The sequence below is a fragment of the Gracilinanus agilis genome, chromosome 2 (assembly GCF_016433145.1).
Source record: "Gracilinanus agilis isolate LMUSP501 chromosome 2, AgileGrace, whole genome shotgun sequence".
Lineage (NCBI taxonomy): Eukaryota > Metazoa > Chordata > Mammalia > Didelphimorphia > Didelphidae > Gracilinanus > Gracilinanus agilis.
The window spans coordinates 215,902,094-215,929,391 of record NC_058131.1 but is presented as its reverse complement, the minus strand read 5'-3'; the positions used below and the strand labels follow the sequence as shown (position 1 = coordinate 215,929,391).

Sequence of the window (27,298 nt, the reverse complement as noted above, 5' to 3'; positions counted from 1 at the left end):
AAGTGCAGATTGGGTTATTTCCTGAGACCCCTTCTGAGAACACACAGGTGCTGTAGAAAATAACCGGTGAATGAAGAGAACTCTCTCTTCCCTCAAGGCTTCAGTTTAACCAAGAATCAATTGGGTCATTCAGGAGGCCCTGGGCAGGTATTACTCTTCCTAGGAAATATTTGCCAAAACAGATTCCATGGGCTCAGTCTACCCTTTTGCCAGAAGAGTATTTACCTTCCCCTGTGTACCTGAAAAAGGTGATTGTACCATAGTCCTAAACTAGTTCCTTACATGTTTATGCTATGCAGGAAAGTAGGCGGGAAAAAATTCAGGAAAGGGTGGGGTAATATAAAGAATTCTGGCCTTGGAGTCAGAAGACCCGCATTTCTGTCCTGACTGCTATTCCCTCTGGGACTCTGGTCAAGTCCCTTAAATTCTTTGTGCCCCAGTTTCTTCATGGATAAAATGAGGAAGGTGGATTAAAAGACCTCTAATGTTTCTTCCAACTCTATGTTTATGATGGCATAACCATATGAAAACTAATAGGCATTTAATAAGTACTTATTATGTCTCAGACACTGTACTAAGTGTCAGTTACAAGGACAAAAATGAATCAATCTTTGCCATCAAGAAGCTACCATTCAGAGAATCATAAAAGTAAGCAATAGAAGAGAAGTTAGAGACTATAGAATCCAACTGCCTCTTACCATCTTGTCCCAAGTATCTTTCTATTGATTCTGTGTTATCACTTTGACCAAGTCTACAAGAGGTGGGAGTAGAGTGGGGATAAGGTAAAAAGTAGAGAATCCTTACTCTGATCTTCAGCAAAGACTTATGATTGAGATAAGGGGATCTTGTGACCAGTCACCCACTACCTGTGGGTATTAGAGTAGGAGGAAAAATCCAGAGTTCAATCATCAGGGATTGTTATGGGATCCATCACTAAATTAGATTAGGATAGAGTATGCAATTCAACCTACTCATTTTACAGATGGAAAAACTGATGCCCAGATAAGAAAGGAATGTGGTCAAGGTCACCCAGCAGAAAAGAGATACACACTAATGTCTAATAACTTTTTCACAACCTCATGAATTCTAAAAGCACATTTCCCCCCAAAAAACAAATGAGATTATAAACAATGGTTAGACTCCTAGCTATTTTACATGCTCATGTTTATGCTATATATTTTAGCTACATTTTGTATTGGGTTGCCTTGCTGAAGAACCACCATTTATAACCTTGTTTCCAAGGAGAAATGTGTTCTAAGTTCTAAACAGAAGACATAAAACAAAATTTTACAACATAACCTGTTTATATTGGTTCTGGTGTGCATTCCCATATTCCAGCTGACAGCCCATAGGACTTGTACTCTATTGATGTGTTTATAATAAATGTTTTTGAACCATGAAGACATTCTCTCGTCCTTGTCTATGAAATACTCATTTGCGGTGTTTACATAGTCTGTTGAACATGTGCCATCTGTATTGTCTAAGCAAAGTCTAGTAGAGCCAGATTTTTTTTTTCTTCATCTTACCACTATGTGACAATTATCTTTAGGTTCCCTTTATCTCTCCGTAGTCTGAGGATGTGTAAGGAAACTACTGTCTTTAAACATAAGGTTTTGGTCATCATAGATGCTTAGGAATTGTGAATTACAAAAAATTACATTGTGATATATATATATATATTTATTTATTTATTTATATATGTACATATGTGTGTGTGTGTGTGTGTATAAGCTGAGATATAAGTAAGCAAGCTGAGATTAAAAGCCATTTTGATCAGAAAGCTTCCATTTATGTCTATGTGATTCTATTCCTTTTAAGACCTGCTTCAAATTACATTTTCCTTTTTTTGTAATTTAATTTTGAAGTTTTTTTCCATGGTTACATGATTCATGTTCTTTCCCTCCCCTCCTCTTACCTTCCCTGTCATTGCCAATGTGCAATTCCACTGAGTTTTACATATACCTTTGATCAAGACCTATTTCCATATTATTGATATTTGCATTAGGGTGATCCTTTAGAGTCTACATCCTCAATCATATCCCCATCAACCCATGTGATCAAGCAATTGTTTTTCTTCTGTGTTTCTGCTCCCACAGTTCTTTCTCTGGATTACATTTTTCTTAATATTAGTTGTACCTCTACTAAAGGTACCCTCTTATGTATAGGTCACTATGTAGTCTCAAAGACCAGGATTGAAGATCAATCCTTTGTCAGGTCCTACTAAATTGGGGCTGGGGGGAAGATAATAATAAAAATTACATATAGGCTTAGTGATGAACACTGTAACTATAAAGACCAAAATAGCTAATTTGGAAGAGTTAAACAATTATAGACGGGTTTTTTTTTCCAGCCATTACACTAAAACTATATTGTAAGCATATAACGGTTGGATTCTGTATTACTGAGAGAATGTATCTATGCCAATTAAATCACCAGTCCTTAATGTCTTAAAGTAAATCCATTATGTATACATAGGAAATGAGTGTTTAATCACTATTAATGTTATTTTGATAGACTTTATGAGTGTGTATGTTTCTTCATGCCTGTTGAATTCTTGAGGTAATTTGTATTTTGTGCCTAAATTGTCCAGGTCATTTCCTTGTTTGCTTGTCCTTGGCAATAGAGGCATAATAATGATTCCTGGGCAAGAACTCTATGAAACTTTCAAGAAAATCTGCTAGATTCTGGGGTCTGTTATTATCCTTTTGCAGAATTTTTTGCATCTTCCCAGTTTGGTTCAATTTCTTTGAACCAATGAACATTATAGTGTATGTTTAACATTTGCCATGTGTCTAACAGTGTACTAAATTTGAGAATACAAATTCAAAAACTGAGAAAGTCCCTAACTTCAAGAAGCTTATGCTTTAAAAAGAGAAAACAATGACTATATAAGGAGGAGTGATGGCTGGGGAAGAGTTTTGATCTGTAGAATAATGACAGAGACTTGTTTAAAACAGTTGTTAAATAAGAGACTCTTTCCAGAAAGAATTATATTATTTGTATAACCTTTGTTGTTGTTTTTTTTAATTTTGAGTCAAATTCTCCCCTTCCCTACCTGCATCTATCTTTCCTCTCTCATTTCCCTCCCCTTCCCTGAGATGCAAGCAATTAAATATAGATTTTACATGTGTAATAAGGTAAAATATTTTTCCATATTACTAATTTTGTAGAAGAGAGCTCAGACAAAAAAAGATGAAGGAAGGATGTGAAATATAGCATATTTCAGTCTGCATTCAGACTTCATAGTCTTTTCTATATTTCTCTTAGATATCTAAAAATAGCTAAGTCATTCACAATTATTAATCATACAGTATTCCTTTTATTTTTTACAATGTTCTATTGGTTCTGCCCACTTCACGTTGTATCAATTCATGTAGATCTTTCCAGACTTATTGATTTGATCTCTTTGTCCAAGGCAAGAGATGAGAAGCAGGGAACAGAGGAGAGGTATGAATATGAGTGGCAGCTGTTTTAGATGACTAGAAGGGTTGTGAAGCATGGCCTGATATTTGGCCAGTAGTCTACATCTATCTAGTAGTTTAGAAGTCTAGACACATTTGTATTCATTTTGTTCATTTTGTTACTCAAGACAGGATACTTGAGTCTGTAGACTACAGCTCCAGGACATACAGGACTTGGAAGACCAGGGTTATGTTGTTAATTTCTTGTCTAATCATCCTCTAAATTATGTGTATGATCTGAAATTAGAAACTATGATTTAATGAGATGTGGTATTCATTTTCAGATGTATCCAAATTCATCGTTTATTTTATTTTGTCTTGCTTCTGTGACACAGGTTGTGGATAATGACCGACCAGAAGGATCCAAATTCAAACTTTCTGGAAAAGGTGTGGATCAAGATCCCAAAGGCATTTTCAGGATCAATGAAAATACAGGCAGTGTCTCAGTAATGCGCACCTTGGATAGAGAAATGATGGCTACTTATCAGGTAAGTTCCAGTGCCTTCCTTTACTAAAGAGCTGTGTTTCCAAACTACTTTGTAATTAGGTTTTGAATTTTATTGTTTCTCACCAAACCTGTTGTTATAGGATTTCTGTCTCTAAGGGGATTAGGAAACAGGATGGGACATAGGATTTGTTTTGCACTATCCCTATAAATAATAACTCAAATGTTTAAAATGAGGATCAGGATTTAGAGTGGTCTTAGTATCCACATAAAATCATTCATATGATGGACTCAGCAGGTCACATCTGTTCTATGCCTCCTTGATTCATTCAATACAACTCTTTCTCTCCTACTCCCCACTCTGACAATAGATATTCTGAGCTCCTCCAGTCCCTGTCATGGACCCCAATTAGCTTGTGTTGGTTCTCATGTTTTCCCTCCACAGGCATATTGAGTATGCAGCCCTCCTACCTCTCAAGACTAATTTAAATTGGCATTCAATTTTGCAGTGGCATGTACCATTCATTCCAGTGAAACTATCTGTTTTAATGTTGATCTATGGAGGGACAGAGAGTCATTTGCAATAGAAGATTTTTGAGTCCCATGTTCCATGGCTGACCATTTTCTATACATTACACTTGAGGTTCTGGTAGGAGTTGGGCAGCCATGTTGCTTTAGGCTATAAATACTGTATTGTGCTTTGCAAAAGAAGTCTCTTCCAATGCTCAGATTTGATAATATCAAGGTGATGGACAGAAAGCACATTGGCACATGAGACAGATTGATCTCTGTCTGAAATATACAGAAAACAAAGTATCAGAGGTACCAGAAAGAACCCATTAGTCTAGCTGAAATTGGTGGGAACCCAGAGTGAACTTAAATCTGCAAATTCTGAGTCATCGTAATAGAAGCCATCAGGAGACCACTTTCTTTGATTCTCCTTATCTTTCCATGTATCTCTAATCTTTTAAACAATTGCTTCATTAAGTTGGATCTTATGGCTGTGTTAACTGGATACCAAGGATAAAAGAACTAGGTCATTATGATGATGATGATTTCTTTTTTTTGGTATCAGAAAATATTTAACTTTAATTTTCTTCCCAATGCCATCAGAATTTTGATGGTTATCATTCACTGTCCCGGCTTTGGTTTCTCTTAATAAATGTTCACAGACAATAGGATAATATATTTAGAGATAGAAAAGAACTTCAAATTTTTTTTACAGTCTTGTGAACAGATGAGGAAAATGAGGCCCACAAAGAATGAATTATTTACTCAAGATCATATAAGTATTAAGTGGCAAGGCTAGATTTAGAACCCCAGTTCTCTGACTGCAAATATAGTATTCATTTCACAAGGCCATTGTCCCATTTTTCAATTTTTCAAATGAAACCTTCTTTCAAATAGTTGCAACTGTCTAGATAGTGGCCATGAGATTTCAAGAATTTCTTTAAGAATGAAAGGGAGAGAACTTATTGAGTTGGGAAAGAGAGGACTTCTTGGGTATATGATGTTGAATAGAATTCTAGTGTGACTAATATGATTCACCTGAGAGAAAGAGAAACTGAATGGTATAACTAATGAAATAGACTGAGAAGAATAAAATAAATCATGATGAAAATAAATACTTAGTGATAAGAAAAATACATAACTTTTAGAGTAAAAAAAATGAGTTCAAATCCTAGATTTGATGCTTACTGTTCTTAAGAATCACTTGAACATTTTGGTTTTCAATTCCTTACCTCTAATTTTAAGATAAACTCTCACTTTTCTTTTGTTGGGGGTGGTGGAATTAGGAGGGTGAGATGATAAATTTTTGATGATTAAAAATAAAATATCATTTAAAATCAATGGATGGGCCTAGATGATCTCAAATGCCTCTTGCAGTTCTATAGCCTATTAACATATATAAATACCTGACTTATTTACATCATTATTCATTTATCAGATTTTTTCTTCACTTGACCAAGGGAAGTGTTTGGACTAGAGTTGCCCAAGATGGCTATTATTTCAAGTGTTGATATAGATTGAAATATTACACACTGTAAGGGATAAATAAATTTAAAGATACGTCCTACATACAGTTGGTCTAGTGGCTGATGTAGAGATCATTTGGATAACATCTGAAGTCTTGGAAAACATAGACTCTTATACTGTACCAAATTTAAAGACAAGATTCATGATTGGGTGGACCATCGCAAGGAGCTAATGGGAAATTCTTTGATTTTCTCATAGGCTGGCAAAAAGATTTGAAATGGAAGGTAAGGATCTGGAACCTCATCCATAGACTAGCAGGCTACTACCAATGAATAGTGCAGATTTGTTAACTAGATCAGAGTAGTAGCAATCTTTAGAAGATCTGAATTTTCTGATGGCCTGAAATATGCTTGCTTTGTTATCCACTGAATTTCCCTTGGTGTTTCAGAGTCAAATTTTGAAGAAAACTTCTGAGTTTTACAACTTCTGAGAGTGAACAAAGGAGCCTTCAGAAGAGAGTCAGAAATTCATGTGGTGACAGGGGACTGATCCAAGCCTTAGGTTACTCCCTCTCTGGCCTGAATTCATGCAGTGATTAGATCTACCCCAAGCAAGAGATAGAGTGGTCATGACTGAACTCTTGGCTATCCCAGCTCCAGGCTATCTTCTGATGATTCTAGCCTTTGCTACCCCACTTTTTGACTCTGGAAACACTAGTACATCTCTTCTAATTAATTCTCTTTTGTGCAAATTTTTAAAAAAAAAAATGGAATTTTGGTTAACTTCCGATCTGTTGAGCACTGGGAATTCTGTGAGTTATTTTAGAGGTTTCTTTTGTGGTCAGCAAGAGACCTCTCTCTGAAAGAAAACAAAAGGAATGTACAGAAATGACCAGAAACATTGGCATATAGATTACTCTCCAATAGTCTCTGCCTCAGTTTTCCCTGCTATAATTTCAAATTAATAGATTCCAAAGCAAAATGAGAATTGTTAACTTTTTGGGGGGTGGGATATTATTACTAATGCTAAGCATATGTGAGCCCCTAGTTAATGATGTTATTTTTTTCTTTCTAAATCTAACATGTAAACTGCCTGAATTTAAATTTCTTTGGGATATTTTTGATAAGAAATTATTCGAGGAAAAAATATATATGTACATGCACACACATGCCTATATGTGTATATTTTAAGATTATCAAGATGAACTATTTAGTATCCACTTGCTTCTAGCCAAGAAACTGACAATCATTTCTATAAATTCCTATTTCCTCATCTTTTTTTCTATGCTTCCAAGCTCACTAACAACTTGGCTCATTGGTGCAAGGCATGGAGTTTAATTGGTTAGTTAATTTACCTTATCCCTGTCCTTTCAGATCCACACATTCCTTATCACTTTCTAGTCTTCCTCTCCCACCTCCACTACTCCCAACCAAAAAAAAAAAAAAAAGGAAATGTGCTTCTACAGCTGCCTGGCCTACAGTGGCACCTGGAAAAATAATTTAGGTCTCACAGAATTGGGAGCTGACATATTAATGCAAAGCTCCTTGAAATATTACTCATTATTATGCCTTTTGCCAGCATTTGAGTGATTTGTGAACTCTTCATTGGAATAAAGTACTGTAAATGATTCATGAATGGCCAAGTTTATAAAATTCTATAAAAATATTAGCAGGTGGTAATGGTTTCATCACAGAATGAGTATAATCTGCTAGCCTCCATATTTGCCAAAGTGGGGAGGGGGGGATAGGGAGTTAGGCAGAAGAATGAGAAAGGGAAGAAAGGAAGGAATTGGATAGGATTATATAGGATAGGGTCAGGGGTAGTGGAAGTTTTTGTTGGTTTGATTGGGTTAGTACGTACAGCAGGAACAATACAGAAATAGATTAAACACTGGGCATTTATGGGAGAAGTGGAGAAAGTATCAGAGATGTATTTTGTTTGGAGGCAGTGATCTTGTTGCCTTTTTCTCTAGAGCATGCAGAGAAGTAGACACAGAATTCCAAACCAAGTAGACAACTTGTGTCATCAAGTCAGAACTTGCCATGAGAATTTACTTTTCCATTCATTGCTTGCAGTTATTTCTTATAGGTCAGATCCTATACTGCTCAAAAGAGATAATATTTGTAAGACACTTAGCACAGTGGGTGGCACATAGTAGTCACTTAATAAACACTTATGCCTTTTCCCTTCCCATTCCCTTTCCCTCCACTTATCTCCCAGAAGTTTTGAGAAGACTAAAAATCTATCATTTATGGAAATAGACTTTGCATTTATCATTTTATTAGTCATTAAAATACCATTGTAGGATGTAGCCTTGAATTCTATCATTCCTGGTCCTGGAGTGGGGAAATAAAAAAATGGAAAATATAGGAAATGAACAAAATGTTATTATTAAATTTTATAGATGAAGGTGATTATATTATACTGACCCGTCCTCCATGTTTCATTTGTATATTAGTGGAGGTAAAATGATACTCAGTCATTCATACTATCTGAGGCCAGATTTGAACCCTGGACTTCCCATCTCCAGGTCTGACTCTCTGTCTACTGAGCCATGTAGCTGCCCCTCTCCTCCTTTCTTTTGAACAACAGTCAATGAGATTCATTTGAATCACTAAAACTGATGTATAGGGACAACCTCTTCAATTGGCCTTCAGGAGAATGAAATTGATAGATACTTTACTAGATTTGTGATTTCATTTATGAAGAGAACCCCTCTTTGTTGAAAGTTCTACTACCTATGTGGATCAATAATTGTTCTGGAAATTAAAGTCTTAGAGAGCTGTTTAGGATCGGTGAAAAATTATTTCTATAGCATTCTAAAATTTCAGTTTTTAAAATACTCTGATCATTGTTTTACATATATGGAAACTGAGGTTCTGATGAACTAAATAACTTTCCTATGGTCTTGATACTAAATTCAGGTCTCCATTGTCTGGCCATTTGGTAAATATTCACAAAGCCTTTTTATGTCATGTTTCTTCAAATACTTAGAACTGTATCGATATTGAGACTTCGCCTTTTCTATATACTCTTCCAGAAGTGCTTCACAGGCTTCCCATTGCTATTAGATGTTGTGTTAGGAAGAGGTACTTTTATCTCTGTGACACAGAGCATTTTACTCCCCACAATGATTCCTGTGTCTTTAGGCAGACACAAACTGAGACCACTTATTGGTTGGCTGGGTTATTATCAGTTAACACCTGAAAATGGGCCCTTTAACAAGCCTTCCCTTAGTGCAAATGCCAATTCCTTTGAAAACACCAAAGCAGAGACAATCCACTCAAGAAATAAGTGAGTGGATGGCTGGTATTTTTGATGCATCTTTTATTATGAGTGACTTGGGATTTGGATTCAGCCTTTTCTCTGGACTGGTGAGCCAAAACATCAGTATCTGACAGTTTTTCTTTTGGCACTCAGAATGTGCTCAGCATTTCATGTTGCAGTGAAGCTTCTCTATCTTTTAGTACAGCTGGTGAAACTGAGGCCTGACAGTCAGGATAAATGAGGCAAATGACATTCTGAAGTCATCCACACAACTGGGATTAGGTAGCCCTACTGATTCTGTACTTGGTCCATTGGGCAAAGCTATCTCTGTACTTGAGGCCAGGAAAATATATTTTAAAAACTCAACTCATTAACATAAGCACTTCACTATTTAATCTTGGAGTCTCTAGTCTATGTAGAGGATGTTTCTGCTGTTTCCCATCGGTTTGCTTTAGAAATATAGCTACAACTGTAACTCTAATACTCTTACATAGGGACAGTATAGCATCATGAATAGAGCACCAAACCTGGAGTCACCCTATATCAGGAGTGTTGAGCCTTTCTTGTTTCAGGAACCCATGAAAGTTTGAGGATACATAAAACAAAATGAATTACAAAGGACATAGAGTTATGAGAATATGTAGAAAAATATGTCATAGATCCAATGTTAAGAATATTTGCCTTAAACTATTGTCAAACTCAGAAAGAAATTGGGTCCACTGATCCATACATAGGGATCTCTGTTACAGCATATTGACTTAATTTACAGTATAATATTATCTATGTCATATTGTAGGTTTATTTTGTTTTGTTTTGTTAAATATGTCCCAACTTCATCTTAATCTGTTTAGGACCTCTCCAGAGTATCATGGACCTCATTTGACATTTCTGTCTCTTCTTTCCTAAAGCATAGTGTAGTAAATGGATAATACCTTGGCTTTGGAGTCAGGAAGACTTGGTTCAAATCGCACTTCTAATATTTACTAGTTATATGATCAAAACTAAGTATTCTTTTCATTCTGGAGCTTCAGAAATCATACTCCCAATTCTGGAAGGCAGTTAATCCCTTTGACTTTTGAAATTCTTATCTTAGAATTCTGCTCTCTTGATTGGTGAGTAAATGAGTGCAAACTAGCCTAGTCCACTATATGTGGTCAGCTCCAGACCCTATAGCATCTTGTTCTTCACATTGGTGATCTTGCAATTTGACTTCCTACCCTTTCACATTCCCTTCAGCCTCTACATTCTATGTTATGTTCTATGCACAATAATCAAAGCAGTTCTAAAATCTCTTCTGGGAAGTTTGTATCAATTGATTTTCCTCTTGACCAATTCACAATTCTAGTGAAACCTCTCTACTCTGGTCACCCCTGCTCTATAAAAAGTTGTCTCCCTTATTTGAACACACATTCCTCAAGAATAGGAGCACACTCATTTTTAAAAATCTGTATCCTCAATGCTTAGTTTAATACTTTGTATAGGAGAAGAACTTAATAAATGCATTTCTAGTCATTCATTTTTTTCATCTATTCACTAATTTAACTAATTTTTGTAAGCCTCACCAGTAAAATGGGAAACATACAACCTATAAACCTCACCTAATAAGGTTGTTGTTAAACTCAAATGAGTTAATAATGTACATAATGTACCTTAAAGCACAATATAAATGTCAGTTTTCATTATTAATCTATAATTTTCAATTAATTGCAAAATGATTACAATTAGGTAAATTTGATCAAGAAGCTAAAAGTAATTTTCCAACATATAATTATCTTTTTGTACTTTAGACACAGTTACTTAATTCTTATAATGTTTGGCTCATTTTCCAAATGAGGAAGTTATAAAAGTCATAAAATATCTAGTATGTGCTCTTTACGTACAAAAGGATACCTAGACCTATTCTTTCATAAAAATAAGATATCTTACCATCTAAAGGTCAGCTTGATGTAATATATTGAAGTTTCCCAACAAAAACAAAAATTCTTAATCCAAAATGAGTGGTAGTATACTTTTTAATGTCTGCCTTCTTTGCTTTTCATGACGAAATACTCACTACTTTATAAAGAAACCCATTCTATTTTTGGAGATCGAATAGGAATTTCTGATTTCCATGACTATATTTCCCTTTGACTTCTATTTTTTTCTACCTGTTCTATCCAAATCCAACCCTATACAGCCAAATAGGATTTAATTCTGCATTATAGCTATGCAAATACTTTACTAGAGATATAGTGTCTTCTTTACTCCAGGATTAGCATTCCCAGGTCTTCAGAAATCATGATCCCAAGGTCTCTCACTATCCTTGTTATTCTCTTTTGACTCTTATCCATTTCATCAATGTCATTTTTAAAAGGTACCTTTAGAGAATAAGGGTGACTATGGAGAAGGAACAAGCATTTATAAAGTACCTGCTAAGTCCGAGGCACTTTGCTAAGTATATTATGAATTATCTCATTTGATCCTCACTACAATCCATTAATTCTATTTTACACTTAAGGAAACTGAGATGTTCAGTGGGTTGCCTAAGAACATGTAACAAGTGTCTTAGTTCATATTTGAATTTATTTTTTTCTGCTTTGATGCCCAATATGTCTCACCCACTGTGCCACCTCTCTGTCTCATTGGTTTCCCTACCTCTTCTCTCTCACTGCTATCCATTTTCCATTCATTAAAATGTGATTTTCTTAGATCTAGAATAGACGTAATCAGATAATTTCATTATAAATAAACAGCTACCTATTACCTACAGGTTCAACTTTTTATATTTAAATCCCTTCATAAATTGGCACCTTTCTACTTGTCCATTCTTCTTATACTTTACTCCCCTACATTTTATCTATGATCCAGCAACACTGGAATTCTTGATGCTCCTCCCACATGACAAAATGATACTTCATTGCCTAACTCTGCCTTTTTACTACTTGTCTCATACTGCTGAAATTCTTTCCCTTTACACTTCTGCTTCTTGGCTTCCTTGATTTCCTTCAAGACTCACTTCAAATCTCAACATCAGTATATTTTTTTCCTTCCTTGTTTCCTATAGCCTTCCCCTATTTATTGCCCTTACCTTCCCTCTGAGATTACCTTCTGATTGTACTATATCATTTTATCTGTTTGTGCTTGTTTATATGTTGTCTCCTCCCCTAGATTGCATACTTATTGAGAGCCAGAGATCTATTTTGGATTTTTTGTTATCCTTTATGATTAGTAGGTAAGTTGGCATATAGTAAATACTTGATAAGTACTTGTTAAATGACTAAAATCTTTTAGACAAAAACCAGTAGCATATAGCATAATAGGAATGATATATCTCATAATTTCCCCCAAAATTAGATTTTTTTATTTTCAGAGTTGTCATGTTTATAGATTATATCATGTTTGATATGTTGACCTCTATTAAAAGAATTCTTAAATTTTGATGGGTCAGTGTTCTTTCTGGACAGTTGTGGAAAATAATTCTTTCTGTCATGATGTTCCAGTAAAAATGCAGCTTATCTTTTGAATTCTCAAAGACTTGAGAATTTGTATTTGTTTTGTGGGGATTTCTGGTTTTCAAGTTTATAAAGGATACTAAATTCCTGGTGTTTAAGTCAGAGCCAGATTCTAAGTGTTTGCATACTTCATTAGTATGTCATGTAATTTCCACAACCCATGATTCATTAGATAATCTGAATTTGCTTCATTATCTCATAAACTGGGAATTGAAAAAAAAATTTAATCCCAGAAGAATTTTTCTCCACTGTTATATTTTTGTAATAACAATTTAAAGTACTAAAAATATTACTGTTATTCACTATATATTTCCTCTGCATAGGCCAACTACAACAGAATTTTCACCCCTCTTGCTCTCATCATTATGCTTCTATGTACACCTAAACACATTGCCTTCTTTGTTGGCCATACCAAACTTTTAGGTCACATTAGATTTATCCTATATTAAAACTGAGATTTTTAAAATAAGAATTATTATTTAATATAATTGCCTTCTTTTTGAACTTCGTAGTTGACTTTTTAAACCCAAATGAACAACTTTATATTCATGCTTAATCAGTTCTTTTATGTTCATTCTTGTCCATTGTAGCCCAAGTCTATTTTGGATCCCAAGTTTTCCTTCCAATATGTTAGCTCTCCCTCCAAATTTCATGTAATCTACCCCTTTGATAAGTAACCCATCATATCTAAATTCATATTGTTGATTAAAAGACTTTCCATGACAGGGTCCCTCATGCACTGACATTTCCTGGGAATCTAAAAAGAAGAGTTGAAAAATCAATAACAAATGGCAGCAGCAACATTTTATGATGCTCTTTATTTAGGCAGAGAAAAATCTTGTCATCATTCCAGTGTAATAGCTGAGGGCTGCAACATAAATCTATACCTTCATTAACAGAAACAAAGTGAGAACTGTCCTAGTTTTACCAGTGCCAGGGAAATAGCTTTCTGCAAAGCTTAACTTTCACTAACTGCATCATCAAAAAGGGAATATTCAAGTGAGGATTTTGAAAAGCACTCTGTCCTCTTAGGCTAGGAGGTATTTAGAGCCTTATACATCATACTACTGCCATTAGTTACATCAAAAAGGGATTCTAGGCCTGTATTCAAAGCTATATTTTTCCATTACACAAATGGGAAGAAGATGTAGCATCATCAAGACCTTGTCTTGGCAACAGAGGCCAATGTTTACTGACCAGTCTATTGACTTGTAAAATTGACTATTGGGGAAAGAATGATTACCTCAAGAAACTGGAGATTTTATATGTGTGAAAAGTAAGTGATATTTGGATTCTTGGAGAATTATCAGGCAATAACCACTAGACAATCATATAGCTGAAAACAATGTTCATCATCAATTTTTCTGAAGTTTTATAGATAATTCCCTAGAGCACAGGAATATTGAACTGATCAAGATTATTTAGAAATTCTCATTGGATGCATGAAGTAGAGAAGAGTCCTCAAGTCCTTAGAGTCAAAATATCTGGATCCTATTACTTTTTAGCTATGTGACCTTGAGCAACTCAGTTCATCTCTGTTGTCCCTGGTTTAATATATAAATGAGGCTAGTAGATTAAGTTACCTTTAAGGTTCCAGAACTAACATTTTATCATTATGTAAATCCAAAGGTAGGGAGTCAAGAGAATGATGGTAGGACAGTTAAAAAATTATTTCTTTCTGACATTAGGATGCTCTGTTCTTCTGTTTGAGTATGGTTGTAACTATTGATTTGGGATTCACTTCAAACCAAGTAATAAAATCACATTGCAAAGATCTGATGCAGGAGAACCTGAAAAGTGGTTTAGTTTCTCCTTCCCTTTATCAACTCACCTTTTTTTCCCTATAAATCATGCTTATGTTCACAGCACAGTCAGAATTGCTCTGAGCATTTTTACAAGTTCATCAAAATCGCTTTTTTTTTTTTTCCTGATGGCTTCAAGAGCCGGAAAGAATTAAGTGGATGAGTAAAATCAGACCTTTTCACAAGAGGAGGAATTCACAAAATAGTCAATAGAATGGCATGATCAGATCAACAATGTGCATTGTTCTTGTGGGAAATTTAGGCATTGTAAGAGGCAGTTAAGGAGGAAGTATGTTCCAGATCTAGGAGGACAAAGGCATGGAGATAAAGGAAGGCATATTGAATTTGGGGAACAGCTAATAGGCTCATTTCATCAGAGTAAGTGGTGAACAAATTAATGAGAATAATCTATATTAAAAATGGAAACAAAAGTTGGTACCATATCCTGGAGGTTTTAAATGCCAATCTGAGGTGTTTGAATTCCCTCATATGAGTAATAGGGAGATGTGAGATATTTTGGGTTAGGAAATTGACATGGTCAGATCTATGTTTCAGGAATATTCCCTTGTGACCTATATGGGGAGAAGAGTGGAGAGAAGAGACTGGAAAAAGAAAGGCCAGTTAAGGATCTAGGGTTAATAGTGCAGGCTTGAGGTGAGGAGTATTTGAATTACAATAATGGTATGAGGATGGAAAGATGAAGGAAATAGAGGGAAAACAAGTAAAATCAGTAAGTTTTGAAATCTGGACATAAGATGCAAAGGAGAAGGAAGATTAATCTAAATGTACACACATACAGACACACACCTGGAACTTAAAAGGATGTTAAAGAAAGCAACTACATGGCCCACCTGAATAATGAAGCAGGGCTGTTGTTGTTGTTGTGGTGGTGGTGGTGGTGGTGGTATTTCTTACGTGTATTGAGCATCCCTACAAAGAAGTTGTGCTTCTTTTTTATTTACCTGAAAATATGTAGTTTAAAAGCCCCAGATTCAAAATCATCCAAGATCAGAGTAAGGAGAGAACTGTAAGGCCATCTAGGACTAATGATACTTGATCAAAACTCCCTGGCAACAATGACCATTTTAGAATTTCAACCAAAGTGAGACATAATCTCTCCTAAGGACTAGAGACTATTTTCATAGCTTATCCTGATACTTTCTCTGCTGCTGCTAGCCCAAATAAAGCTTGTAGTCTTTATCAACTTGGAAATAGATTGAAGGAGAAAACAGTTCATCATAGCCAATACTACAAATATAATGTCACCCGGGAACAAGTATGGAGCTAGAAATATTAAGACTATATAAAAGTTAGCATAACTTGTCAGGCAGACCTAGCTGAGAACATTTTCCCATACCAAGAATATGGGACCAACTGTGCTATTAGACGTAGTTCGGGTGAAGCTGCAATTTTCTGACAGAATTGTGAAGACAACCACTGAGCTGGGTCTGCCCACTGCCGACACTCTAAAAAGATATGTTTTAAAAATAGAATTGGTTAAATATAACATGAAAAAGTATTTAGAACTCAACTCCTATGGAGTCCTTCCTCACTTTCCTCTACACAGCTGTTCTTGAAAACTTAGTTATAGCAAGAAGTTAAAACAAAACAAAATAAACAGTAAATAAAGTCCTATGCTAGGTATCCATTCACTCGTATTCAAATATGCTTTGTTAGGGTTCATTAGACCCATTGGTCCAAAGACAAATTAATTAAAGCTAAATAATCAGATTCATGGTAAAGTAGTCAGATACTTTTGTTATGGTGTTGTTCCCTCACTGGTATGGATTAAAACCAGTCATTTATTGTAATTCTTGTTTTTGTCCATCCAAAAGTCCAAAAGGATTTTCTCAATGAATTAAGTAGAAAAGTGACAAAGTGACAGTTTGGACATGGAATCAAGAATCAAGAAGAAGGTTAAATGCCTATGTCAGATAGTTTCTGCTTGTTGAACACAGAGTGTAACATGGAAAATGGCAGGGTGGAATTCCTGCAAGCCTCACCCAGAATTACAGGGGATCCCCCCAGGAATCAACCGTTTAACTCCTTTCCAACTGTCCCCTCACCCAGAGTTCTCCAGGAGGGTCCCCTGGAATTCTGGGTGAGGCTTGATCCTGTATCTTGCAGGAATTACACCCTGTCATTTTCCATGTTACAAGAGCAAGAAATTTAAGCTCTCCAGTTTCATTTTCTTTATCTGTAAAATGGGTGTGGTACTATCACTTCCCTCTTGGGTTTTGTTAAGTTCAAAACAGATTAAAAAGGATTACTATGTGTAAAGCACTTTAGAAACCTTAAAACAGTCTTCAAGTGTGGGCTATTGTTGCTAATGGGAACCTTCTTGGTGATACATGGTTGTGAAATCAGGAATGTTGTCCTCATTAAAGTATTGAAGCTGAGGATCACTCAAAGGCCCATGGAGAGGTATATGGTAGGTGTGATTTGGCTACAATACATTCCAAGGAAGTAATTTTGAACAACAGAAAAATAAAAGGAGTAGAGGCAAGAATAACTGAGAACATGTGTGGTCCATTGGTATCTGTGGAGTGTTAAATTGTCAAGAGAATTCAAGGAATATGCTCCCTTTCCCAGGAAAAATTGGATATACTTTCATAGTGAATATATAGGAATGAATGGACATAGACTGAGCAAATACAGATGGATTACTATTTGGATTAATGGAGGGGATACCTGGATCAATTAGATCACAGATCCATTTGAAAATTGAATAATTGTCATTTCTCATTAAATCCCTTATGTTTTCCATCTCTTTATTCCTTCTCACTAAAAAATTTCCTACCTTCTTTTGCAGTCATACATGTCCACAGTAAGTTCATTGTTTGAGTAAATGTCATAATCACATAAACCTAATTAAAATAAACACATATTTTTGATAAATAGTTAAGAATAATTTTCAATTTAATTTACAAAATTGAAATAATCTACTGGGTCTCAAATGACCACACCAAAAGCAATGTTTCTTTGATGACTTATGGGAAAAGTATAGTATATACAACTGTTCTTTTACATTCAGATTGTTAAACTCCAGGCCAATGTAAATATTTACTTTTATAATCCTTTGCTTTTAGGTAATGCTTTAAAGGTTTTCTCTATGTCCTTTTAAAAGCTGTTTATCTAACAAGGTGGGTTAGAGTACTTTGATTAGGATCCATTATAAGTTCTTTTTGAGGAAGGAAGCTTATCTTTTCTCACAATGAGGTATCAGGTGCTGAGAGATAATTTCCATCATCTTTTTTTTTTTTTGCCCCCCCTCTCCAAGCTCAAAATTTTGTTTGATGGATTTCATGTAAGTAGTGGCACACACAGATAACTGTTCTAGTACCCCTCAGACAGTTCATTTACATGCTAGGAGAGATTTCCCTTTTACCAGACCTATGTCTCAAACGAGGAAATCATTGGCTACTATTTATGAGATGAGAAGTCGCCAGTGCTTAGGCAGAAATAGACCTTCAAGCTATGATGACATTGGGGTGAACTGGAGAAGCAGTATTCTAATTAAACAAAGGTCTAAAATTAAAAAACCCATGTTCTCTAAGGCAAAATTTGGAAACTAAATTATAGAAATATAATGTTCTTTGATTTTGAAGGTCATCCTATACTAAAATTTTGTAGCACTAGAGGCCTCCATTCCATCCTAAAATTAAATGGGAGCTTGTTACCCTGATCTTGATTTGGGGGTACCAGAATTAGGTGGAAACTTAAAGAGGTGTCCCTTTGGGGAAATGTGTGTGTATTCACACACATAATCCATCCATCTCTCTCTCTCTGTCTGTTGTCTCTCTCTGTCTCTCCCTCTGTCTCTGTCTCCATCTCTCTGTCTGATATATAAACTCTGACCCAAAGGTCAGTATTTAAGCTTTTTGTTATGGAGAATTTTCAGTATCAGTGAGTCCAATCCCTTTATTTTACAGAAGAGGAAACTAAAGAGTAGTAAGGAGAAATGAAAAGGGGATTCTTTTTCATCATGTGTATAACTCTAAATATAGTTTTAACCTAACAGAGACTTATCAGAAACCTTGGAATAGAATGACATTCCCATCACTTGCTCCATAAATAAATATTGACTAATTGTACTTAATAAAAGTCAGAATCCTTGGCCAGCTCTTTTTCTATCCCTTAAATTCCACCCCTACTCCATATCGTAGTAAAAATACTAGCAGATTTAGAAGAAGTCTTGAACACAAGTCCTGGTTATAACTTGGTTATAAGTTTATAAGATCATAGGATCTCTAAACTTTAGAGATGTTCACAAATCATTTATTCTAATCTCTGTCTAAAGCAGTAATATCATTTCCAATGTTCTTAATTAGTGGTCATCTAGTTTCTGACTCTCACCATACACGTGATCAGTTGCCAATTTTTTTTTTTCAGTCTCTAACTTCATGAAATTTCTCATATCTGGTCTGTTTTCTTCATTTGAACAGTTACCACCTTAGTTCAGGTCCTCATCGTCTCTTCTCTAGCATATTGCAACAACCACCTAATATCTCTCCTTGCCTAAAACCTCTCCCTGGGCCACTCTATCCTACATACTGCTGCCAAAGTAATTTTTGCTAATCATAAATCTGAGCATCTGATTCCCCTACTCAATGAACAGTTTTGGCACCCTTTTGCCATTTATTTAAGTACTTAGTGCTAGGGCAAAAAATGCAAGGAAGCTGGATAGGCCTTGCCCTCAAGGAGCAAAAGGTGTCACATGAAGCAGAGCTGGAAAGGAGGGAGGAAAGTAGATCACTTGAGGGGTGGAAGACTATAGGCCTGGGTCCTAACAGAATTGAGGGACCCAAGGGTGGAGTTCAGAGTACTGTTGGGGAGGAAGTGATGATGATAGCCAAGGAAGAGATTTCACTGCATAGAGCAAACCATTAGATATTTCTCTACCCCCCACATTCTACAACTCAGCAAAATGTATCTCTCTTTTTCATAGTAAGCAATACATTCTATCTCCCATCTCCTATCTCTGGTCTTTTCCCTTGGTCTTCCTATATGCTTGGAATATATTCTCTCCTTACCTCTATTCAAGTATCTGGCTAAGACTATGATTTGTCCTAGACATAATTTTCTGTATGAAAGCTTTCCTAATACTGCCATCTGCTAGTACTCTCATTCCAAAGTTCCTTCATATTTAACTGGTTTGTATATAGAATTATTTAGTCGTTTTTATTATGGTATAAGCATTATATTATGTTAATTGCATATAATAAGTTTAAAATGCTAAATATATTGTATAAATGTACAGACACTCTGTATATATTATCATATATATGTGCATACCCACATATATTTGTGGTTGTGTGCGTCTATGTTTTCCTCCACTAGAGTGTAATAACCTTCTGAATACAAGTTGTTTTATTCTTTGTACTTATATCCCAGGGACTAACATAATGCCAGGCACATAGTAGACACATAATGATTACGTGATTGATTGATAATCAGGGAACTCATTATTAATAAGGCAACCTCTTCCACTTCTGGATAATCCACTTGCCCTAGTTCTGGGAATAGACAAAACAAACTTAATTCTATTCTTTTCAGGACCACTGATTTGGGGAAAAAAAAAAGAAAAACAACTCTAAAGTATCATAGCTTAACTATGGGGCATAAAAGTCTAAACTACCAAAACGTAACCCTACACTAAGACTTTTGAGGCATCCTTTATTTGCTAGGCTGCTATTCCATCTAATGCGGTAGCATGGGTTCCTGTGGATACTATCGGTAGGACCTAATAAAAAATCTTATTAAAATAAAAATATAGCCCTATCTAGCAGCTTCCTAAAGATATACTCTGAGGTGGGTACTCTATTAATTAGAGCAATAGCTACTGTACCTATCAAAATTAATAACAAATTGAAAGTGAAGGACCATAGACTTGCTGCAGTACTGTGATGGACCATATCATGGAACTATTTCTTAGATGATCCTTCCTATTTTTTTAACCCATGTTGTTATCATTTTAGAAAATTGCATAGAAATTTGTAAATTCCCAAACTTGCATGTCTCAAATAGTCTCCTGCAGGCATCTAGTTGGTACAGTGATGTATCTGGATTTGTGTACCTAGAGTAAGTCATGAACTTAAGCTGTGTGACACTAAGTAAGTCACTTAATTTCTATGTGCCACAATTTCACTCTATTTGTAGATTATAGGGATAATAATAACATCTATCTCTCAGAGTTTGGGGGAGGGAAAAAGGAGAAAATATTTATTAAGAATTTGGTAAGCTTTAAAATACCATCTAAATTCTAGCTATTATTTCTCAGTAGGAAATACAAACAGCATGGGAATATGACCCAGCAGTCAAGGTAGTGAGTAGGAGTGGTATTTTGGGGGACCATGAGTGTTATAATATCCTACGTATGGAAAGTTTACTCCTGAGGAGACATATCTTTGGGTTCCTTGAGATGTCTTCTCCCCAATCTAAACTATCTTCTAACTTGTCTTCTCCTCAATCCCAATTCTAAATCAGATAGGAAGAAATGCAACCCCATGTACATGCCTCATTCTACTTTCATTTCAACAGAAGTTAAAGAAATAGAGATATAAGGGGAAAACGAACATAGGAACACTCTACTACCCGTAACCTCTCCTTCCCCTCCAACCCCCCGAAATACAGATTTGTGTTTGGGTGGGATTGTAAGCAGAAAGCAAAAACAAGGTTAACATTGAGCTGAAAATTATAATACATGTTTCCTAAATAATTAGAATCTTATATTTTATCACATAATGTTGTATGGTACATAGTAAACTATAGTTCTCTCTTTATAAAGGACCAAGAAAGATGGAATGGAATTTGTGATACAAAAGTTATTGCCAGAAAGTGTAGAGCTAATCCTAACTAAAGATATATCATTTCACTTTTGAACCAGGCAGTCTGTGATCCAACTGACTGTACTTTCCCGGGTCTCTGTCATCACCATTTCTCATAGATTTCCTGGGTCCCCTGACACTGGAGCTCCTTTAGGGAAAGGATATATTTTCTCCATCCGCAGTAATAATAACATATAATCCCTGAATGAGGGAGGCTTGGTGATATAGTGGATTGAGTGCTAGGCATAGAACCAGGAAGACTCATCTCCATGAATTCCAAATCAGTCAAAGACACTTACTAGCTGTGTGACCCAAGGTAAGTCACTTAATCCCATTTGCCTCAGGTTTTCATCCATAAAATGAACTGAAGAAGGAAATGTCAAACCAATATAGTATCCCTGACAAAACAAAAACAAAAACAAACCAAATGGGGCCAGAAAGAGTCAGACACAACTGAAATAACTGAACAACATCAAACTTTAGTGATTTTAAATTGACAAAAGAGGGGAAGAGCATTGTTTAAGGACTCTTTCTGATCTGTGTTGTTGACATTGTTCAATCATTTCAGTCATGCCCAACTCTTCGTAAACCCATTTGATGATTTCTTAACAAAACTGTTGGGTGATTTTCCATTTCTTTCTCCAGGTCATCTTGCAGATGAGGAAACTGAGGCAAACAGGGTTTAGTGACATTGCCCAGGTTCACATAGCTAGTAAAGGTCTGAGACCAGATTTGAATTCAGGTACTCTTCTGACTCCAGGCCCAATACTCTATCCACGGAACCATATAGCTACCCTTTTCTGATCTGTACATCTTTGTAAAAATAGTTTCCCCTGTCTGCAGTGTACCCTCTCCTCCCCTCAGTTTCATAGGTTGCTTTTATATAGTTATCATGACACAATGGAAAGTGTGCTGAATTTATAATCAGAAGGCATGGGTTTAAATTCTGACACCTGTGCGGCTTTAGGAAAATCATTTCAGTTCATTGGGTTACATTTCTATGAACCTATAAAAAGCAGAGCTCAGCTAACACTTATTAGAGAGGGGTTTCTGGTTCAATACATCTTCCCCAGTTACTGGTACTCTCTTTTAAAAAATATTTTAGTATTACTTCTCATGTAATTCCTACATGTTATATCTTCTCTGAAGAATGTAAGCTCAGTGAAAGGAGGGACTTTGTTGGTTTTGTTGCTTTAAATGCCTTGTAGATTTCATTAAATCTAATTAAAGTCATATAATTAGAAACTGATTCCAGGATTGGTGCCCAAGTCAGTTCACTCTTAAGCATCTCTTTTGTTCATTGTTGTCTGTGATCTGATGCATATCCATCTGGGCTCATGTTCTCATGTCTTTTTTCTAATAAAAGTAGTTAAATCCTGGAGATCAAAATGCAGAAAGAGAAGTATTCGCTGAATCTGGCCCCTTGGAAAAATAAAAAGAGGCAAAAAATAAAAATAAAAAAAAAAAAAGGAAAACAACATATAACTGAGGACATGGGGAGGACACTGAACATTTAATTTAGACTCTGAATTATGTGTTATACAGCCTTATTCCATGTAGGAAATCCAAGGAAAGGACTAGCAATGTTCAGCGTTGACTCACTACATTAAGCTTTTGTGATGGTAGAAAATATACTTACATTTTCTTCTTCCCAAGAGACAAATAAAGCACACAGAGACCTTTTCATTTGTCTGGCACTGTCAGTTGCAGATAATTTATTGCAAGGTTATTTTTATTACATGCTATGTAGTTATTATTCAGAAACCAAAAATTTAACTATTGATTATACAATGCCACCAACATACTTTAAATACTAGATGTTGAAGCATATACCCTGAGCATTTTCCATAGAATATGCTACAGTATGATGAAGATATTTTCTTTTTTTCCCTTTCTCCTGATTACACATTTAAAAAATTCTCATACTTATGTGACATGAACTTTTAAAAGATAAAATGATATCCTGAAGAGGAGATAAACTGATATGAATTATTTTCATCATCTAATTAAAATGTGCATTACTTATATAATTCTGAAATACATTATATTCTGAGAACTGTAATCAAATCAACACTACCATTGTCCCTGGAAAGCACTTGCTCATGGCCTGCCCTTTCTTCAAATTTACCATCTGTAACACTTCCCAGATGACCTTGTTACTACTCCTCTATATGTCACTACTCTCCTTTTGATTGATTTTCAAAATTAATTGATTGATTTCCATTAATATGTAAGATCATTGATGGCAGATACAACTTTGCTTCTATTTTGGTGTCCCTAACACTTAACACAGTACTTAGAATGTTGTTGTTCTGTCATCTTCCATTTGTGTCTGATTCTGTGTGACCCCATTTCATGTTTTCTTGGCAAAAAAAAAAAAAATGGAGTGGTTTGCCATTTCCTTCTCCAGCTCATTTCACAGATGCAGAAAATGAAGCAAACAGGGTTAAATGACTTGCCCAGGGTCAACATGCTTGTAAGTGTCTGAGGATATAATGATCACTTGGAACTCGTGATTATTTAATAAATGTTTTTCCTAGAGGATTTCACTCACTTATTTAAAGAAATATTTCGATCAATTGAATTAAATTCAGTAAACAATAAGCACGATGCCAGATGAAGAAGATACAAAGAAAAAAGTAAAATAGTCCTTGCCCTCAAGGAGATTATATTCTAACAAGTGTATTTTGTAAGATGTTAGTCACTGCCTAATTTCAGTCAAACTGCTTTCCAGTTTTCCCAGCAATTTTTGTCAAATGTTGAATTCTTTCTTCCAAAACGGGGATCTTTGAGTTTATCAAACAATAAATAACTATGGTCATTTACTACTGTACATTGTAAACTGTAAAGGTTAAAATATGCAAGAGACTGGTATGAGGGTAAAAATATAAATTTATTTATTATGCTAGCATACAACCAGCAAATTGGTAGGTCAGTGACCCTCTTGATGACCAAAGACCTTGAAGGACTTTTAGGTAGATCTCTGTGTCCAGTTTGGCAGCCCCTCCCTAGGAAATCCCAAGACATGTCTGATTGGTGAAGTTAGTGAGGAGGTTGTTCATTAAGACTCTCAACTTCTTCCCACTCTCACAGGTAATAGGATCAAGTGGGCAGGAGGAAACTATCAGTTAACTAGGTTTTCTGAGAATGGAGGGGTGGGATGGGGAACATTCCTAGGTGTTCCTAAGAATAATGGAATGCAAAAGTCATCAGACTGATCCAGTACCCTGACATGGGAATTCTTTTTTTATCCTGGACTCTTATATTGAAATAACAGCATATATATATATAAATTTTCGTAGTACCTAATCTATTCCATGGTCTACCACTCTATGGCTAAGCTAGTACCAGATCATTTTGATGATTACCACTTTGTAATCCTGAATTACTAGATTGCCATTGTTAACATTTTTTAATTAATTCCCTTAATTACAGACCCTTTTTTCTTCCAGATAAATTTTGTTACTATTTTTTCTAGCTTTATAAAATAACTTTTGGTAGTTTGATTGTCATGGCATTGAATAAGTAAATAACTTGGATAGAATTGTCATTTTTTTTTTTTTACATTGGCTCAGCTTACCCATGAGCAATCACTATTTCTCTAGTTGTTTAAAACTGTGTTTATTTATTTGATGACTGTTTTATAATTATATTCCCATAATCCCCAGATTTGTCTTGGTAGGTAGACTTTCACACATTTTATATTGTTTGAAGGTTTTTTTAATGAAGTATATCTGTCTCATCCTGCTGAGTTTTTTTTTTTTTTTTTTTTTTATTTTAAACCATTAATTTCTGTGCATTGACTTATAGGTGGAAGAGTGGTAAGGGTAGGCAATGGGGGTCAAGTGACTTGCCCAGGGTCACACAGCTGGGAAGTGTCTGAGGCCAGATTTGAACCTAGGACCTCCCGTCTCTAGGCCTGGCTCTCAATCCACTGAGCTACCCAGCTGCCCCCCCTGCTGAGTTTTGATGGTAGAACATGGAAATGCTGATGATTTATGTGCACTTATTTGACCTCCTGCAAATTGCTGACATTGTTAATTGTTTCATTAGTTTTTTAGTTGATTCTCAAGGATTATGTAAGCATACCTTCATATCGGCTGCAAAGAATAATAGTTTTGTTTCTTCATTTCCTATTTTTATCCTGTCAACTTATTTTTCTTCTTTTATTGCTATCGCTAGCATTTCTATTCAATTATTCTATTCAATATTGAATAATAGTGGTAAAAATGGACTTCCTTGCTTCATATTTAGTTTTATTTGGAAGGCTTCAATTTTTTAGAAAGTCTCCATTGATTCCCATGAAAGCCAAATTTATTTTTTTTAACTAAGAAATGCTTTATTTTCCCACTATGAGCAATTTGATCTCGGCCATACATGTATTATCATGCAAAACAACTTCCATATTAGTCATTTTTGTAAAAGCACACTGAAACAAAAACAAAAGCCCAAGATAAAACTATAAATATACTAACAGGAAAGATAGTATACTTTGATCTTCTTCCAGCTCTAATAGTTCTTTCTCTTGAAGTGGATAACATTCCTTATAAGTCAGAATTGACCCAGATCATTGCATTGCTGAGAGTAGCTGTTGATTGATCATTAATCATCATACAGTATTGCTGTTACTTTGGGCAATGTTCTCCTGGTTCTGCTTATTTCTCTATGCTTCAGTTCATGTAGATCTTTCCAGCTTTTTCTGAAATCAACCTGCTTATTATTTCTTGTAGTACAATAGCATTCCATCAAAAACATGCACCACTATTTGTTCAGTCATTTCCCAAATAATGGACATTTCTTCAATTTCCAATTCTTTGCTACCCTGAAAATAGCTGCTATAAATATTTTTGTACAACTATTTCCTTTCCCCTTTTTTGTTAGTAGCTCTTTGGGATACAGATTCAAGTAGTGGTATCAAAGGACCAAAGGGTATGTCCAGTTTAATGGTCCATTTGGCATAGTTCCAAATGGCCCTACAGAATGGTTGAATCATTTCACAACTCCACAAATAATGTATTAATATTCCAATTTTTTCACATCCCTTCCAACATTTATCAGTTTCCTTTATTGTCATATTGGCTAATATGGTAGTTATGAGGTGGTAGCTCAGCACTGTTTTAATTTCCATTTCTTTAATGAAGAGTAATTTAGAATATTTTTCATATGATTATTGATAGCTTTAATTTCTTCATATGAAAATTGCTTATTCATATCTTTTAATCATTTTCCACTTCGGAAATAACTTGAATTCTTATAAATTTGACTTGGTTCTCCATAGATTTGAGAAATTAGGCATTTTCAGAGAAATTTGTTATGAAATTTCCCTCCCCCCCCCCAGTATGTTTCCCTTCTAAAACTGATCACATTGGTTTTGTTTGAACAAAAGCTTTTTAATATAATATAATCAAGGTTATTAATTTTATGTATTATAATGCTCTCTATCTCTTGTTTGGTCATAAATTCTTCCTTTCTCCATAAATCTGCCAGGCAGATTTTTCTATGTTCCCCTAATTTACTTCTGGGTTCATTCTTTTATATCTAAATCATATACCCATTTTGACCTGATCTTGGTGAAAGCAGAAATTCTTAAATAATACTATTGCTAACCAGTAGTCCACTTTCCAACCCTCATGCTTTAAATTTGTCTGCAAAGATTTCAATACCTTAGTAGATTCAGTTCTACTCATTATTATTCATCATATTCAATCCATACTATTTATGGAACTTTTCCTAATCTGGATTCTCAGTGCATTATTATCTCTCCAATATTTGTGTTTTCCCCAAATCTGATAGGCATCCCATCCCTTTATCCACATTATTAATAAAAATTCTAAGCAGTCAAGAACCCTGGGGGACTTTTTATAGACATTATTCCAAGCTGATATCATGCTATTAATCAATACATTTTGGAAACCATCATTCTATCAGTTCTTGATCTTTTTAACTATACTATCATCTAGACCTTATCTTTCCATCTGTGTTCACACTTTTCTTATCTACCAAGAATGCAAAGCTATCAGCAAAGGAA

The 27,298-nt window shown here is 35.2% G+C and overlaps 1 protein-coding gene across 1 annotated transcript in view; it reads left to right on the top strand.

Annotated features, from left to right (window-relative positions):
- Positions 1-27,298, top strand: part of CDH13 (cadherin 13) — a 1,311,104-nt gene that overhangs the window by 608,556 nt on the left and 675,250 nt on the right. The window contains exon 6 of the mRNA XM_044659579.1: positions 3,797-3,949. Within this exon, the coding sequence (XP_044515514.1) occupies positions 3,797-3,949 (153 nt within the window). The remainder of the gene's footprint in view (positions 1-3,796; positions 3,950-27,298) is intronic.